This window comes from Manis javanica, chromosome X, assembly GCF_040802235.1.
Source record: "Manis javanica isolate MJ-LG chromosome X, MJ_LKY, whole genome shotgun sequence".
Taxonomy (NCBI): domain Eukaryota; kingdom Metazoa; phylum Chordata; class Mammalia; order Pholidota; family Manidae; genus Manis; species Manis javanica.
The window spans coordinates 12,913,205-12,927,316 of NC_133174.1; the positions used below are offsets into that span (position 1 = coordinate 12,913,205).

The 14,112-nt window shown below is 42.4% G+C and overlaps 1 protein-coding gene across 7 annotated transcripts in view; it reads right to left on the reverse strand.

Moving 5' to 3' along the window:
• PHKA2 (phosphorylase kinase regulatory subunit alpha 2) overlaps positions 1-14,112 on the reverse strand; it is a 61,415-nt gene that overhangs the window by 34,074 nt on the left and 13,229 nt on the right. For 6 of the 7 annotated variants that reach the window (XM_073227608.1, XM_037020453.2, XM_037020452.2 and 3 more), the window contains exons 4-12: positions 12,581-12,628; positions 11,484-11,652; positions 9,510-9,592; positions 8,051-8,131; positions 6,859-6,957; positions 4,943-5,089; positions 3,456-3,509; positions 2,742-2,864; positions 158-253 (exon numbers count right to left, since the gene is read on the reverse strand). In XM_073227608.1, coding sequence (XP_073083709.1) covers positions 158-253; positions 2,742-2,864; positions 3,456-3,509; positions 4,943-5,089; positions 6,859-6,957; positions 8,051-8,131; positions 9,510-9,592; positions 11,484-11,652; positions 12,581-12,628 — 900 coding nt within the window. The remainder of the gene's footprint in view (positions 1-157; positions 254-2,741; positions 2,865-3,455; positions 3,510-4,942; positions 5,090-6,858; positions 6,958-8,050; positions 8,132-9,509; positions 9,593-11,483; positions 11,653-12,580; positions 12,629-14,112) is intronic. The other variant, XM_037020451.2, reaches the window with a different exon arrangement.

Here is a 14,112-nt window from a genome sequence, read left to right on the forward strand (position 1 = left end):
GTAGGGCTCCAAAGCCGTAACTCCTGTGATAACAGGATCACTACTGAAGGCTTCTCCTGGAGGAAGAATTTTAGGTCTGAAAGAGGGATGAAAAATACCAGAAAGCTAAGCACCAACCCACATTGTTCTAGATAAGCAGCGTTTCGTGTCTCATTACCTTGTCAGGTGGGATGGAGTAGAGTTCTGGCACCAGGTGGATCCCATTCTTGCCCCTGATTAATATTCCCTCCAGGGCCTCTCGGTATTCTTGGACCTGGAAAATAGCCCCATCCCCCATGGTATGAAAGAGGGGTCATTAGTGCTGTAAAGACAGTGCAACATAGAAAAACAGCTCTCTTGGCTACAAACAGATTAGTAGTAGGACACAGGGCCAAGAAATGCACAAATACCTTCTGCACATCCAGGAGGGCAGGAGGAACTCAGACTCCTGCTGACAGCCAACGTTAGCAGGAGCTAAAAGCATTGGTCTTCTCAGTGTTGTCTTAACTCACGACTTAAATATTTCACTCTTAACTTCTCACACATTTAAATTTTGTGTCACTAGTTAAACTACAAACTTCTTGGAGTGGAGGCCAGATCTTAAGCAATGCATCCCATTTCCACTTATTGGTACTTTTCCACTTAAAAGGCCCTCATTCATTTGTTGTTCAAGAAATAGTTGCTGAATGAATCTGATGTGAGGAAAAGGAAGTGTATATACTATGATGCATGTGCCCCAATTCTTAGGATGTGCTACTCAACATAATAAAAGTTGTTGATGTAAACATTTCCATTAAATTAAAAAGGCAGTAATAAAAACCTATGTACTAAAAGGGAAATGAAGAAAGGGGAAAAAGCCCTTAACCTGTCACCCAGCTATTAAATACATTCATCTTTAGACAGCCCAGTCAACTGCTTTCTGGATCTCATGTTTTCTTTTGAAATTTATGGACAGCAAAATATGACCAGGGGTGCCTCATTTCCAAATGTCACTGGGCAGCAAGTGGAAGGGACAGCACAGGCGTAAGAGTAGTAAATTCTGTGAGACCTAGAAAACAAGGTAGGAAGTAAGCACAGCCTTATCTATTTATTAGTCTTTTGTTTCTGGTCAAGCTTGTGCACAACTGAAATTCCAACTCAATTCTTTTGTGATCTTTCAGTTCTGGGACAAAAAGACAGGAAACAAAAGACCTGAGATAATCACTAAGGTGTAAGAAAGAGTAAGAATCAACAATGGGGGAACATTAACATTTCAAGCTTACTGCTGCTTCTGAAGCCCCTCACCTCAGCATTCCTAAGCAGAGGCAGTTTTCGAAAACTAAAGCTTAGATTGCTCATCCCACCCCAGAATATGTGATCCAAACAGGTTAAAAAAAATGACAAAGCATTGGAGTTTGTCATTCATTCACATAAGCTTCATGAGGATAGGTCTGTTCTGCTCACCAAAGTATACACAGCAGCAAATGCTAAAGAAACCTTGTCTTGAATGAATGCACATTGCATTAACAAATATTTATTGAGCACTTACTATGTACTAGGCACAGGGAATATATTCATAAACTGGATAGTCTGCCTCTACCAGGGTCCACTGACAGGCAAACGGGAGACTAAATTCAGTTATAGGTGCCATGCTGTTATAAAAACCGTGGGGAATATAAAGGGACACCTGACCCAGGTTTTTGGGGGCAGAGAAGGCTTTCTGAAAGAAAAAACACAATGAATCAAGTGAAGGCGGGAAGCACAGTTGGGAGCGGAAAGCATGTCCTGGGCTGTTGAGAAGAGGGGAAAGGCAGCGTGGCTTATTAAAGGACTGAAAGGCTCTCAGCGTGTTTGGATCACAGAATGCAAGGAAGGAAGGAAATAGTAAGAAACTGGGGTACAGCGGTGAAAATGGGGGCCAGATCTCACAGGACCCTACAAATGAGATGATTTTGGGATAAAGAATTTGTACTTCATCGTAAAAGCAATGAGGAAACTATGCAAAGGTTTTCAAACAAGGCATTAGCAGAATCTAATTTGCCTTTTAATAGTATCACCCTGGCAATGGTGTGGAGAAACAGCAGGGAGTGAAGCTGGAGTCTGGGAGACCAATTAGGAGGCCTTTATATTAAATAAGACATTACCTGAGAATACCCTTTAACTAGAGCCAAAGACAGCAAAACCACAGGCTGGTCTGTAAGAACTACAGCAACAACAAATCCTGTCTGTAGAACACTGTTTGGTGGTCCCTGATGAACCCTGCCTCCTAGTATTCATGGCTTTGTGTAGGGCCTTCCCCGTAGGTGTGGGACGGTCCTTTAAGCAACAGAACGCAACAGAAATGACACTGCCAGTTCCGGGCCTAAGGCTTGAGAAAGCTTGGCAGCTTCTGCTTTTGCCTTCTGGGGGAGACAAGCACCATGTGAAAAGCCTATCTGCTCAGAGGCTGTGAGAAGCTCAAGCTACCCATGTGAAGGAGAACTGAGGCCAGGCCAACAGCCCAGCTGAGCTCCAGGCCAATAGCCAGCATCAAGCTGCCAGCCATGTGAGACTGTCTCGGAAGCAGATCCTCCTGCCCCACTGAACCCTCCCACTGGATGCCGGGTGAAGCACAGACAACCTGTCCCTGCTGAGCCCTGACAAACTGCAGAATTTTGGGTAAGTGGCAACAGATAACTGAAATAGTGCCCTAAATTCTTGCATAACCCTGTGTTCTAATAATAAGCAGCACACTAGTGGGATGAAAATGCTGCTTAGCAACACAACACATAGACTTTTCTTACCTGAATGGCATCACCATTGAAGACCCCATCTATTATGAAATACGTCCAGAACACAGGCCATTCACATTCAATGTTTTCAAAGAGCTTGAGTTCAGCAGGGTCGTAATGCAATCGGTTTGGGTCCTGGAATCAAATAGGCAAAACTTCTGAAAGGTGATGTCAGATTACTTACATAATAGTACTATTGTACCTCACTGGATTTCCCTTGTTTTCTGATTCAATATGGCTTTGAGGTTGGTATGATTAGGATTCTGCTACAATGGGGAGATGCTATTTTTGGCAGTTTTCCACTGTAAAATTTCAGAAAAGTGACTCAGAAATATACATAGGACTCTTTGGAAGTTTATTAAGCTTCCTCTATCTCTAACAAATAAATGGCAATTTGCCTATCACAGTGCTCAGCAGACTGTTTTATTGATATCATTGTATCAGTCACTATTACAAAGAAATCCAAGGATGCGGCCACATTTGGTCTTTAAGAAAATGTGTGAGCCACAGAACTGTCTGTCCTTGTCTACAAGCTGCTTTTAAACCATGAGCTTGCTGTCCTCCTGACGGTCTTACTATTCTATTGCCTAACTCCAGGCTTGCTGACTCCAAAATTAAGACTTCCCTTTTGAATATTCCAACATATACAACAGAGGAAGAACACCACAGTGGCGACTTAGATATGAAGCAGTCAAGAAACCATGAGAAACAACATTTAAATACAACCTCTCTTGGGGTTTTATAGCCATCTCGAAGAAAGCGACAGCATCCGTAACGCCCCTAAGAAGACAAAGGAAAAAAAGCACATTTAATGAAACAGAAGCATTTCTTTGCCTTTTTATTTTGATTCAAGTCAGCTCTTCACTCCCTTCCCCATGACTCTTTTAGTAATGAAATATGTACCAAGTGCTCTTTGCTATCAGCACAGAAGTTATTTTTAAGTAATAAGCAAAGTAAATTCGGGTTTGGTCAGTGCTGGGAAGAGAATGACAGAACTTTCCATCAGAGTATCAGGGCTGTAAGAATAATTACTGAGAGTTCAGTGAAAGACCATCCTTTCATTCTGACTCGTTGCAAAGTGAAAAGATTGAGAAGACAAGAAGGCAGACACTCGGATTGGACTGCTTCTGCTTCAAAGACTGGGAAGCCAAAAGACCATTCCAGACTCCTTGCAGGTAGGCTCTGGATACAAAGGAGCCTGCAAGGAGTTGCAGGGTGCGGTGGGGGTTCCTGTGGTTTAAGGCGGTTGCTGCTGGTTCTCCTGCTGCAGGCTCCAGTGTTCCTCTCCAGCTTCCTGGGTGTCAAGAAAGAAGGGCAGTGGCAGGACTCAATCTGCCTCCCTAATCCCTGGATCGCAGTTTTGGGTGTCCATTCCCCTTTCATGACTGTATGGGGGCTGCTCCAGCACCGGCCACAGAGGCAAGGGTGCTCCTTGTAGCCATCCCCCTAATGCTCTGGGAGTCCTGAACCTGCTTCCCTTTAAACACTTCATGTCCTGCATTAACTCCCTGCCTACTTGGACAAGCTACACTGGTCCCTTTTTCTCTACTGAACCCCGAGTGAGACAGTGTCTTCTTTAAGGGGATATGATTGGAAACCCCGTAACCCCTTTGTTTCCAAAAGCTAAAAGCGTTTTTCACCACCTCTAAGTAGGATCATCAACATGCAGATTTAGGCTTAGAAAACTTACATTCTTCATCATTTTACCAATTATTTCAGTTGGCTGGAGTACTTACTAACATTCTCAGTTCAGTGTAATTTGTCATAGTTCCTACATTTCACCTCAGAGTAGGGATTTTTTTACCTCAGCTTAACTTTGGGATTGTCAAGTCCCCAGAAATTATGTGTAAACTTTGAGGATACTGGGACAGGCACAGGGACTTTATCACTTTCCAGAGATTCACAAAGGAGTCTGTCTGTAATCTCTAAAGGGTTAAGAAACTCTGCCTTAGAAGGACAGAAGTGGTAGGAATTGGGGCTCAAAGGTGCCAGCCTGATTTCAAGCTCTGCTACTTAGGAAGAGAACCAATCACTCCAAGACTTGTTTTCTGGCCTGTAGACTCAGTTTTGGATGCCTTACTCTGTGAGTCCACTTAGATAAACTAAGCCACTGACCTCATGGAGAACCAAGGCCTGGGCAAGCTGCTCAGCATCAGTGTGTGAAAGGGGCACCTCACAGAGGGCAGAAGGGCACTGGTGTGATCAATGCGTACCTGGAGCTTGGAAATAATTTCATTTCTGGTCACATTCACAAGGTTCACATCTTCCACTGCAAAGGCCGGGAAAGAAATAATGGAAAGAAGTCCAGCGTCAATCTCTTTAGATGTTGATGCTCTTGGCAGCATGGAGAACAGGATAGACTGAATGAAAAACAAAGAGGTGGCTTTAATCTGAGAAGTACTAATAGTTACACACAGTATCAGAGACCATGACCTTAGCCCCAAGAGGACATTTTGATGAGTTTGCCAATTATGAGCAGAACTTTGTGCTACCAACATGGCCCCTGCTGGGGAGCCTCATCCATCTAGCCAATGGTTCCTGTTCCTTGCAGGAGGGAGGGAAAGGGGTTGAGAGAGTGTGGTACTGCCTGGAGACCATGCTGAGAACTGCTTGTCTCCCTTTGTGCCTTCTGTTGACTTTGCTGGGCCTCTAGGACAAACAGAGGTTGAACTAAGGACTACCTGTGTCAGCAGGCTAGGGTGTTCTGGTTGTGATGATAGACAGAGAAGAACACACATATGGAGCCAGCATGGAGAAATGTGCTGCTTCTATCAAATGTGACAAGTTGGACTGGGTGACCCAGAAACACTTAAAGGAGTTAAAATTCAGAAGACCACACAGTCAGGCGAAATGGTAAGCAATAGAATTCATTTAGTCCTAGAAAGAATGGGTTCCTTAGTGGCACTGTAATAAGGCCTCAATTATTAGTGGTTGGATTAGGTACTGTAAACTAAAGGAAGGTGAATTAAAAGGAAAAATTTGGAAAGAAAAGGGAGCAAACACTGGGATCTAGCATGTACAGACATGTGGGCTAGACCCCTGCAAATATAAGCTTATCTAATCTTCCATGTGAAGAAGGAATTTGGGTACCATGTCTAATTCACCCATGAGGATTCTGAGATAGAGACTCATGCCTAAGGGCATACAGCTAGTCTGTGACAGGGCAAGGATTCTAACCCACACCCCTATGGCTGCAAAGCTCAGGCAATTTCCACCTGGGATTACACATCTACTAAGATGCACACAACCATGACTGTTATACCATACTCCAAGAAACAGCATGTTCCCCATTAAGAACTATTTAATGAGAAAAAATGGAATAAGCTAGAAGAGAGATAAAGATAGGGGCCCCTTTAGCTTCAGAACAAAGCCACACTGTCTACAGCCAGCTGACACCCCAGGCCCAGGTCTTCAAGTAGTCACTCTTCCCTAGGTGCTCTCTGCCTGGAAACACACTTTCCCCTGGAGGCTCTCTGCTCACTAGCTGTCATGCATCCCACTCCTATATCCCTGGCACACTGTGGGCCCTCCCTAAATAAGAACTTGCTTACTGGCCAGCAGCTGGGGACTTACTAGCTGGTTGATGTTGTCCCCTAATCTGCATCAAATCACTCCTTTCTCTGGCCTGTTTCATGAAGGTTCTATTAAATTGCCTTTTCTCCATCTCATCTCTCCTCCACTATCCATTCCACCCATCCCCACTCCCTTCCCCAAGTGAACTGCTGTTTACTAGTCATTCAATTTGGGGGTATCGTGAAATAAACCAGAGAGAAAACCACTTATGTGCTCAAAACACATAAAACAGATTTTGCCCCTGGCAAAACAAGGTTGCCTTGATAGCTAACTCCATACAATGCCATCGTTGTGGTGTCTTACATCTGCATAGTACTTTCTGGCTTACAAAGTGCTCTGATAAACTCATTTGATTTACTCTGATCCTTATGACCACCTTGTGCAGCAGGAGGGGAAGGTCTCAGTATGCCCATTTTATGGATGAGGGACTGAAGCTCAAAGAAGCTAAGTGCCACCAAGATAGAAAGGTGAGGAATCTGAACTAGAGCCCAGGTCTTCCACTCCATGAGTCTCCTTCTCTGCTCTCTGGAACATGAGAGGCTTGAGCTGTTGTTACCTGGCAGTGTTCGACCTCATCAGGCAGGACGTGGATCACTGACTTGCGTCCTCCATGGGCTCCAAAAAGGTCCAATTCATCAATTGCCTCAAGGGCTGCCTACAAGCACAGGTATGAATTACTAGTAAACATACACTCTGATATCTGCTAATATCTGCTACTCCTTTTTCATTAAGCAATCTAGCATATATTTTTCCCAATGGTGATGAAACACATCTTTAAAAAACAGCTGAAGTGTCCTATAGTCATGTTCTGTCCTGATCTTTAGTGGATCAGACCTTCCCTGCATGATGCTGCTCATTGCAGGAACAAGGAGAAAACAGAAAAACGTTTCCCAAAATGAAATTGGTCTTCTACCAAAACATGAAACATCAACATGTTCATAATATTGTACTAGTGGGGTGGGGGCACTAAATTCATGGGTGGCTTTTTTTTCACCCATTTTAGTGATTAACTTCTAACATTAGCATATCTGGCACTTTGAAAAGTTAATTCTTTTAGTATTAAGTATGTTTTCTGTAAGTTGACCTTAACAGAACATATTTATTATTGCTTCAAAAGTTCTAGCTCTGGAGTCTTCATTCTGTCCAAAAATACACTTCAGTCTTGAAGGAGTGAGGCATGCTGAATGTCTATGGTAAGAGACATAAGCTGGTGGTCAGCAAACTGAATCTACCCCCACAGGTGTGTTTTGATTAGCCTGGAGTTTTTAAAATGATTTTGAACTGATACCTTTCGAGGAAGTTCCCAGTGTCCGCTACACCCCCCAATATTTTTCTATCTGGCTGCTTCACTTGCTTATGTTACTTGCCTGACCTGACCCTGTCTACTTCTGAACTTGTGAGCCCTGCTCTGCAAAGTGGTCATATTCTTCAGCCCTCTTTACAACCCAGGAAAGAAGACTGGACATCACACATCCAGCTTCTTAGACAACAGTGAGAGCTCGGACCTGTGGGTAATAACAATGGATAATGAGGAGAGAGCACACTTATTTTCAGGCGCATGCAGATTTCAGCATAGGAAACCTGCATCCTTTACCTGTAATTTCAGTTGGCTGGGGCCCATGTGCCGCTTGAATTTTATACTTGCTATTGACTTTTAGAAAATATGTTGATCAGATTAAATTCAACCCTCTAACTATGAGAACCAAATCAAAGCAGTAAAAAGGCACAGAAGGAAGAACAAACAGGACCTTGGCCATTCCTACAGAGCTTGCATTCAATTCTGGAATGCCCTGATTAGTCTTATCTCCACGTTCCCACATTCCATAGTCCTGTGGGAGAAAAAGGTAGTAATCAGAGTAGGAAAAAGAGGTATATGAGAAGTGCTATGGTAAAATGATTCCTTTATGTTACCATAGGCATAATGAAATATGAATATCTCTTCATGAAGGCTACCAAACTCATGGCTTTTTACACTCATGCTGTATTCTTCCTCAATCTCAGTTCATCTGATCTCAGCACAAAGTTTTACAAGTAAATACTCAAATGGAACAAAAATGCAGGTAAAAAACTGTCAATTGCCTTATTCCTAAAAGTTATTAACTTGTAAGAAACTCTTGATTTGGAGAGCAAAATATTTTATGTATCTTCATTTCAAATAAAACACTGGCCCTCTATTTAGCTAATTCCTTTGAACTTAAATTGTAAGATAGAATGAAGAAACTTTAACAAATGAGTTGTAACTAGGTGAAGCCAGTGAAGCCATTTAAATAATTTAATACCTATTTCTAGTATTACCTATTGGCAAATAATGGGAGCTAAAGTCAAAACTGAGGCACAGAATTCTCAACTTTCCTGGTATTTGAAAACTGATTAAAGGAATTGGCTCTGAACACTCTGTCCAGAGAGGACTTGATATATCCATATCTAAATTTAATAATTCATATTAACTTAAGAAACCCAAGCACTGGATACTGCTTTAAAATAATGCTACATGAACTACTGAAAGACTACAACCCAACAAGAACAGGACAAATGTCAAAATTTTTGTATTTATTATTTGATCTTCAAAGATGAACATTTTCAAAATGTGGAAATATAGACTTAGCCACACGAGAATGACTTTAGCCCATGCCTTTTAGCAGAGTCCCAGGACTCCTCCTTGAGTACTCCTCACGTCTGGGCCTTTCCGTGCTCCAACCCATCTTCATTCCAGCCCTGGTGCCAAGTGACTCATCCTCAAAAACTGCTTTGATCGGCTCCCTCCCCTGTACCACAGTCTAAAATGACAAACTGCTTATTCTCTGGTAGGTCACATTCAGATTTCTCTCTGGATGGCCATACTTCCATTATCTGATCCCACCCCTGCCTGCCCAGCAGCTGACTCTGCTTTCTTCTAGTCTTCCAAACTTGACTTTCAGCCCAAGTTTATCCTTCACTCTGCACCCCTTTCCCCAAGCACCCCCACCACACACATACTCAGAGTCCGTTCCTGCCTCGGCAACTGCTTGTGAGATTTTGTACCCTTTTTCCTCCCCTGTGCTTATCTAAGTAGTCATCCTCCAAGATACCACCAAAGTCCTACCCTCTCCATAAAGACTTCTCAAGTTTCTTTAAATCCACCTTTGTCACTTTGGCACTACTGACATCCTGAGCCATTCTTCGTGACAACTGGGACATGTGGGAAAAAATACTGGGGTTGATACTTACAGCGACTTTATATGCAGCTTCTATGTAAAAAACAAGATTCTGTATGAAGGCCACTTCATCCAGGGTGAAAATAATATGTAAACCTAGTAAAAAAACAAACAATGAAGTTATAGAGTTCTGCTATTAAGTGAGAGCTGCCAATTACAAACAATGTCACAAATATCACAATAGGAAATAAACCCTTTTACCCCCATTTCTACTTTTCTTACTAGGGCATCAAAAATTAGGGCTCAAGTAAATGGTAGCAATAAATGTCTAATCTTGGGAAGGAGGACGGGGGAGAGAAGGAAGGAAGGAGAGAAAGAAGGCAGATGGGGTCCATTGTTGTGTGTGTGCCTTTGAGTAGAAAGGATTGAAAGAGAAGGTGTGGGGCCTTCTGTTACATGTAGAATTTGTGCAGTTTCCAAAAAAGCAAGGATTTTAGTGCAGAGCAACCACACACTGTCCTTATCTTGGAGTGAGCCAAAGGGTGGGTACTTTTCCCCAATGGCAGACAGGAAAAGTAGAGCCCCCAATTTCAGGAGATGGCCCTTGACCTCGTTCGTGGCAAGGCCCATTCCGAGGACCTGCCCAGGGACTGCATCAATGTGCTGAAGTAGACAGTGACCAAGAGAGCTGGACTTTGCTTGGGTCCTTGAATGTTTAGTTGGTTATGGCAAACACAGGTATTTTTTGTATGAATTCTTGAAGCTGGTATGGGCATAGCAAAAAGTACATCACTGGGGGAAGTTTAACTAGTAAACTGTTCTGAAAACAATTTAGCAATAAGCAAGAGTAGCCTTTGAATGATTATCTAATGGAAGGAAGCAAATAGAGATGGGGTCAAAGTTGGTGTTGCAACATTAGTTATAATGGCAAAAAAAAAAAGGGAATAAAGGAATAGTTAACCTAGGTATGGTACAGCCATTGATAAAGTCACTAAAACTGTTTTTATGAAAAACTTGTAAGATCATGGAGGAAATGCTTAAATTATACTACTATGTAATAAAAACTGAACTTATGCATTCAATATGACCTTAAGTATTTTAACACAAAACACTTGGAAGAGACACATTCAAGTGAAAATTGGCAGTGGAATTTTTTTTTTTTTGGTATTTTGTTATATTTTTCAAAATATCCACAGTGAGCTCACATTAATGTTCATAACCAAAAATAATTTTTTTTAAATGCCTGGTTTATTAGCAAAGCCATAACAATATTATTTACTGATTTTTGCTGACTTTAGAGTTTCACATTTGCAGTCTGAAATACATGGGAAGCCTCTAACTCAGGACTGGTGATAAGAACTCTGAGACACAGCAGCTAAGGGACCTAATGCCCTGGGGAGTGTCACAGCAGACCCCATTGTTAGGGAGGCCATTTGGTTTGCAGAGACAGGCCACAGCCTAGAGCTCTGGAGGCTGGCATGGAAGTCAACAGTTCAAGCTTCAACAGGAGCCATGCTCACCATCTGGAAGGTTTTGGCCCACTCAGCATGGGTGCACCAGACTGATCAACCACTTCTGGCACACTGCTGAACTCTAGAGAAATTACATTGTCTGAATGTAATTCAGATAAAAGAAGGTGTTTAGTAGAGGGTGACCTCGGCAGAGAGAGGAAGAGTTAAAGAGCCAGGTCTGCTAATCCAGGAGAAGAAAACCCTAAGAGGAGGCATGGCACTGTCTGCAGATGTTTGAACTGCTGAAGGTAGATCTGGTCTAGGTCACTATGGAAATAAAGTGACAGTGACAGTAAGGGAGCTTTTGGATGAACCAGAGAGATGTTCGCAGAGTCTGGCTCAACAGCCCTCGCTTTGCAAGTGCTCGGGAGGCTGACTGTCAGCATATCACAGAGTCAATGCACGCTACACTATAAAGAAGCATGCCTTTTCTTTACAGTAATAGTTTATTTTGAATACTGATCAGTGCCTGCCCCTCCCCACTCCCTTCTGGATTGTCACTACCTGTACAATGGGCTCAAAGAGCCCTGGCTCACCAGAGGCAGTCATCTGGGCCAAAAACAGGAGGAAGAGGGAGGTGGCATCCACTTGGAGGTGGCCCCACTGGTCGTCGCCCACCACAGTGCTGCAAGTGGCCGTGTTGTACTTGGCATGCAGGCTGTCCTTGGTACTCTGAGTGTGCTTGAACTTCTCCACTTTATCCACCTGAGGGAGAAAGCAAGCCAGCTCCACATAGCTAACTCCATAGGGTTCATGGCTGGCAGAAGCCATGCCTAGGGTCAGTCTCTTGGATCTAGACCTCTTATCTGCTACCTCGGGGAACCAGATGGATAAAAGGCAGCAGATGGATATAGTGAGTAACACACAGAGGGGCTCTGCAGAGGCATCTTCCTGCCCATCACCAGGAATGTCCCAGCCTAGTGGGGCTTTAACAAACTCTGCAGGGTGAGGGGTCAAGCCAAATGGTTTCCTCATCGCGTACCCCCAGCATGAGCTGTGACACTCAGTATGCACACAATGAGAGAAGGAGGGAAGAAGAAGACCTGTTTAAATTGCAACTTCTTTTTTCCTTATGTTGAAAGGAAAAGAGTGACCATACCTTTGAAGACTAATTGGGCACATGTTGAATAAAGGTATGGATAGTATCATATTCATCTTTGAATCTGTACAGACCCTACCATGATGCTCCGTATGGGGTATGTGCTCAGTGAATAGTTTCATTTACCCCTCACTGAAAATTCCAGAAATAGTAATGTCAAATTTTAAAAATTCAAGCATTTCAACTTAAATGAAAAACCCTTTTAAAAACTCAACAGAATAAACAATAGTACATGACCTTGTAGGAATGGCTTTTAAAAACATTATTTTCTTCATTTTTTAAAAAGTGTATTTCTCCTTTATAAAGGTAACTCTTCAAAAGAGCTCCTGAGGCAGTGTCCTGAGTCTGTGGTTCTACAGTAGAATAAAATTTTTGAAGATAATTTGAAAAGGAGAAAGTAAGCAAATTATTTTCCATTTCTCTTCCTCTTGAGAAGAACAGTTCAAAACACTTTAAGAAGGTTAGTTGTCACCATGAAAATGACAAAATGCCTACTCAAATGATCCAAAAACACATTTGTTGTTATCCACCTACCTGTCTCATCATGCACTGGAGAAGACCCCGCATCAGCTTCACCACATTCTGTGGAAATAAAGTGGATCAGTAACAACGCCAGCTTCTCTGCTTTAACAGCCTCCACACTACTTGGCTGGTAAGCCAGGCCTGCCTGGAGACTTCCCTGAGAAAGCAGATCCTCAGCATAAACACATTTCAATTGTTTAGATTACTTCCACCTCTCTACTCCATCACAAAGAAAGAAAATCTTCAAGAAATGACTTACCTCAAATAAAGGGGTTGGACCAGGTGGCACCTCCCAGCTCTGAAATGCAGTACAGTAACTCCTTACTGATGTTTTAGCAAGACAATTTTTACACGCCTACTACTCTGGAGCTTTATGCCATAATTCTAGTAACTTACTTTTGTTATGCTAAGAAGAAATTAAGCCCACCATGCCTGCCCAAGTAATGATGCTTCAGCAAAATAGTGACACCATTACTGAACTGTTGAGTAAAGTTCTTAGAAAATGCAAGTAGCTGCCAAGGTTTCTTAAATGTCTTACAACCAATTATTTAATTATCATTATAAATAATAATACTGTGACAATCAGACATTCTGTCTAGGCACTGTACAGATATTTTAGCTGGATTCTAATTCTTGCAACAACTTTCTGAGGTGGGTGCTATTATTACCCCACTTTATAGATGAGGAACCAGAGAGAGAGATGAAGCAATATTGCTAAAATCTCCCAGCTGGCAGGTGGTAGAACTAAGACAGAGCCCAGACCATCTGACCCCAGAGTTTAAGCTCTTAGTCAATAAGTTATGTTGCCTCCTACTTCCTGCACAATTCAGGCTTATTGAAAGACTGGTCTTAATACATCCTATTAACAACACTAAAACTATAAGTGGCTGGAGAACAGGATATTTTGTAGGACAGAGTAGCCTGGCTAAGGAACCCCAGGGCCATGAGCATTTCCTCTCTTAAAGAATATACATGTAGTGAAGGGCCATAAAAGTTAATTGCCAAAGAAAAATCTGGACTGGATCATTCTTCAGATCCTTCTGCCTCTGAAATCCCAAGATTCTAGAATATAATCTCACTTTGTCATAAACTCTTCTGAGGCAGAAATTTTTTTAATTAAGGTATCATTGATAATCTTATAAAGGTTTCACATGAGCAACACTGTAGTTTCAACATTCACCCGTATTACCAAGTCTTCCCCACCCCACTGCAGTCACTGTCTGTCAGCATAGTAAGATGCTATAGAGTCATTACTTGTCTTCTCCGTGCTGTAGTGCTGAGGCAGAAAATGTTAACTCATAATCATAAGGTGTAATCAACATTTCCTGCAATATATAACACAAACATTTGTCAATTGACTTTCCCTTAAATAAAGGAAAGTTGTTTTCCATTATAAGGAAGCACAGTGGTTCCCAATTGGGCGTCCCCCAGGAGCAGCAGAGCATCTGGAAATGTGGGGGTGCAGGCAATTTTTATTGTCACCATGATGGGGATGGAGGCTACTGGCATTTAGTGAGTAAAGACCAAGGACTCTAAGTGTCTTG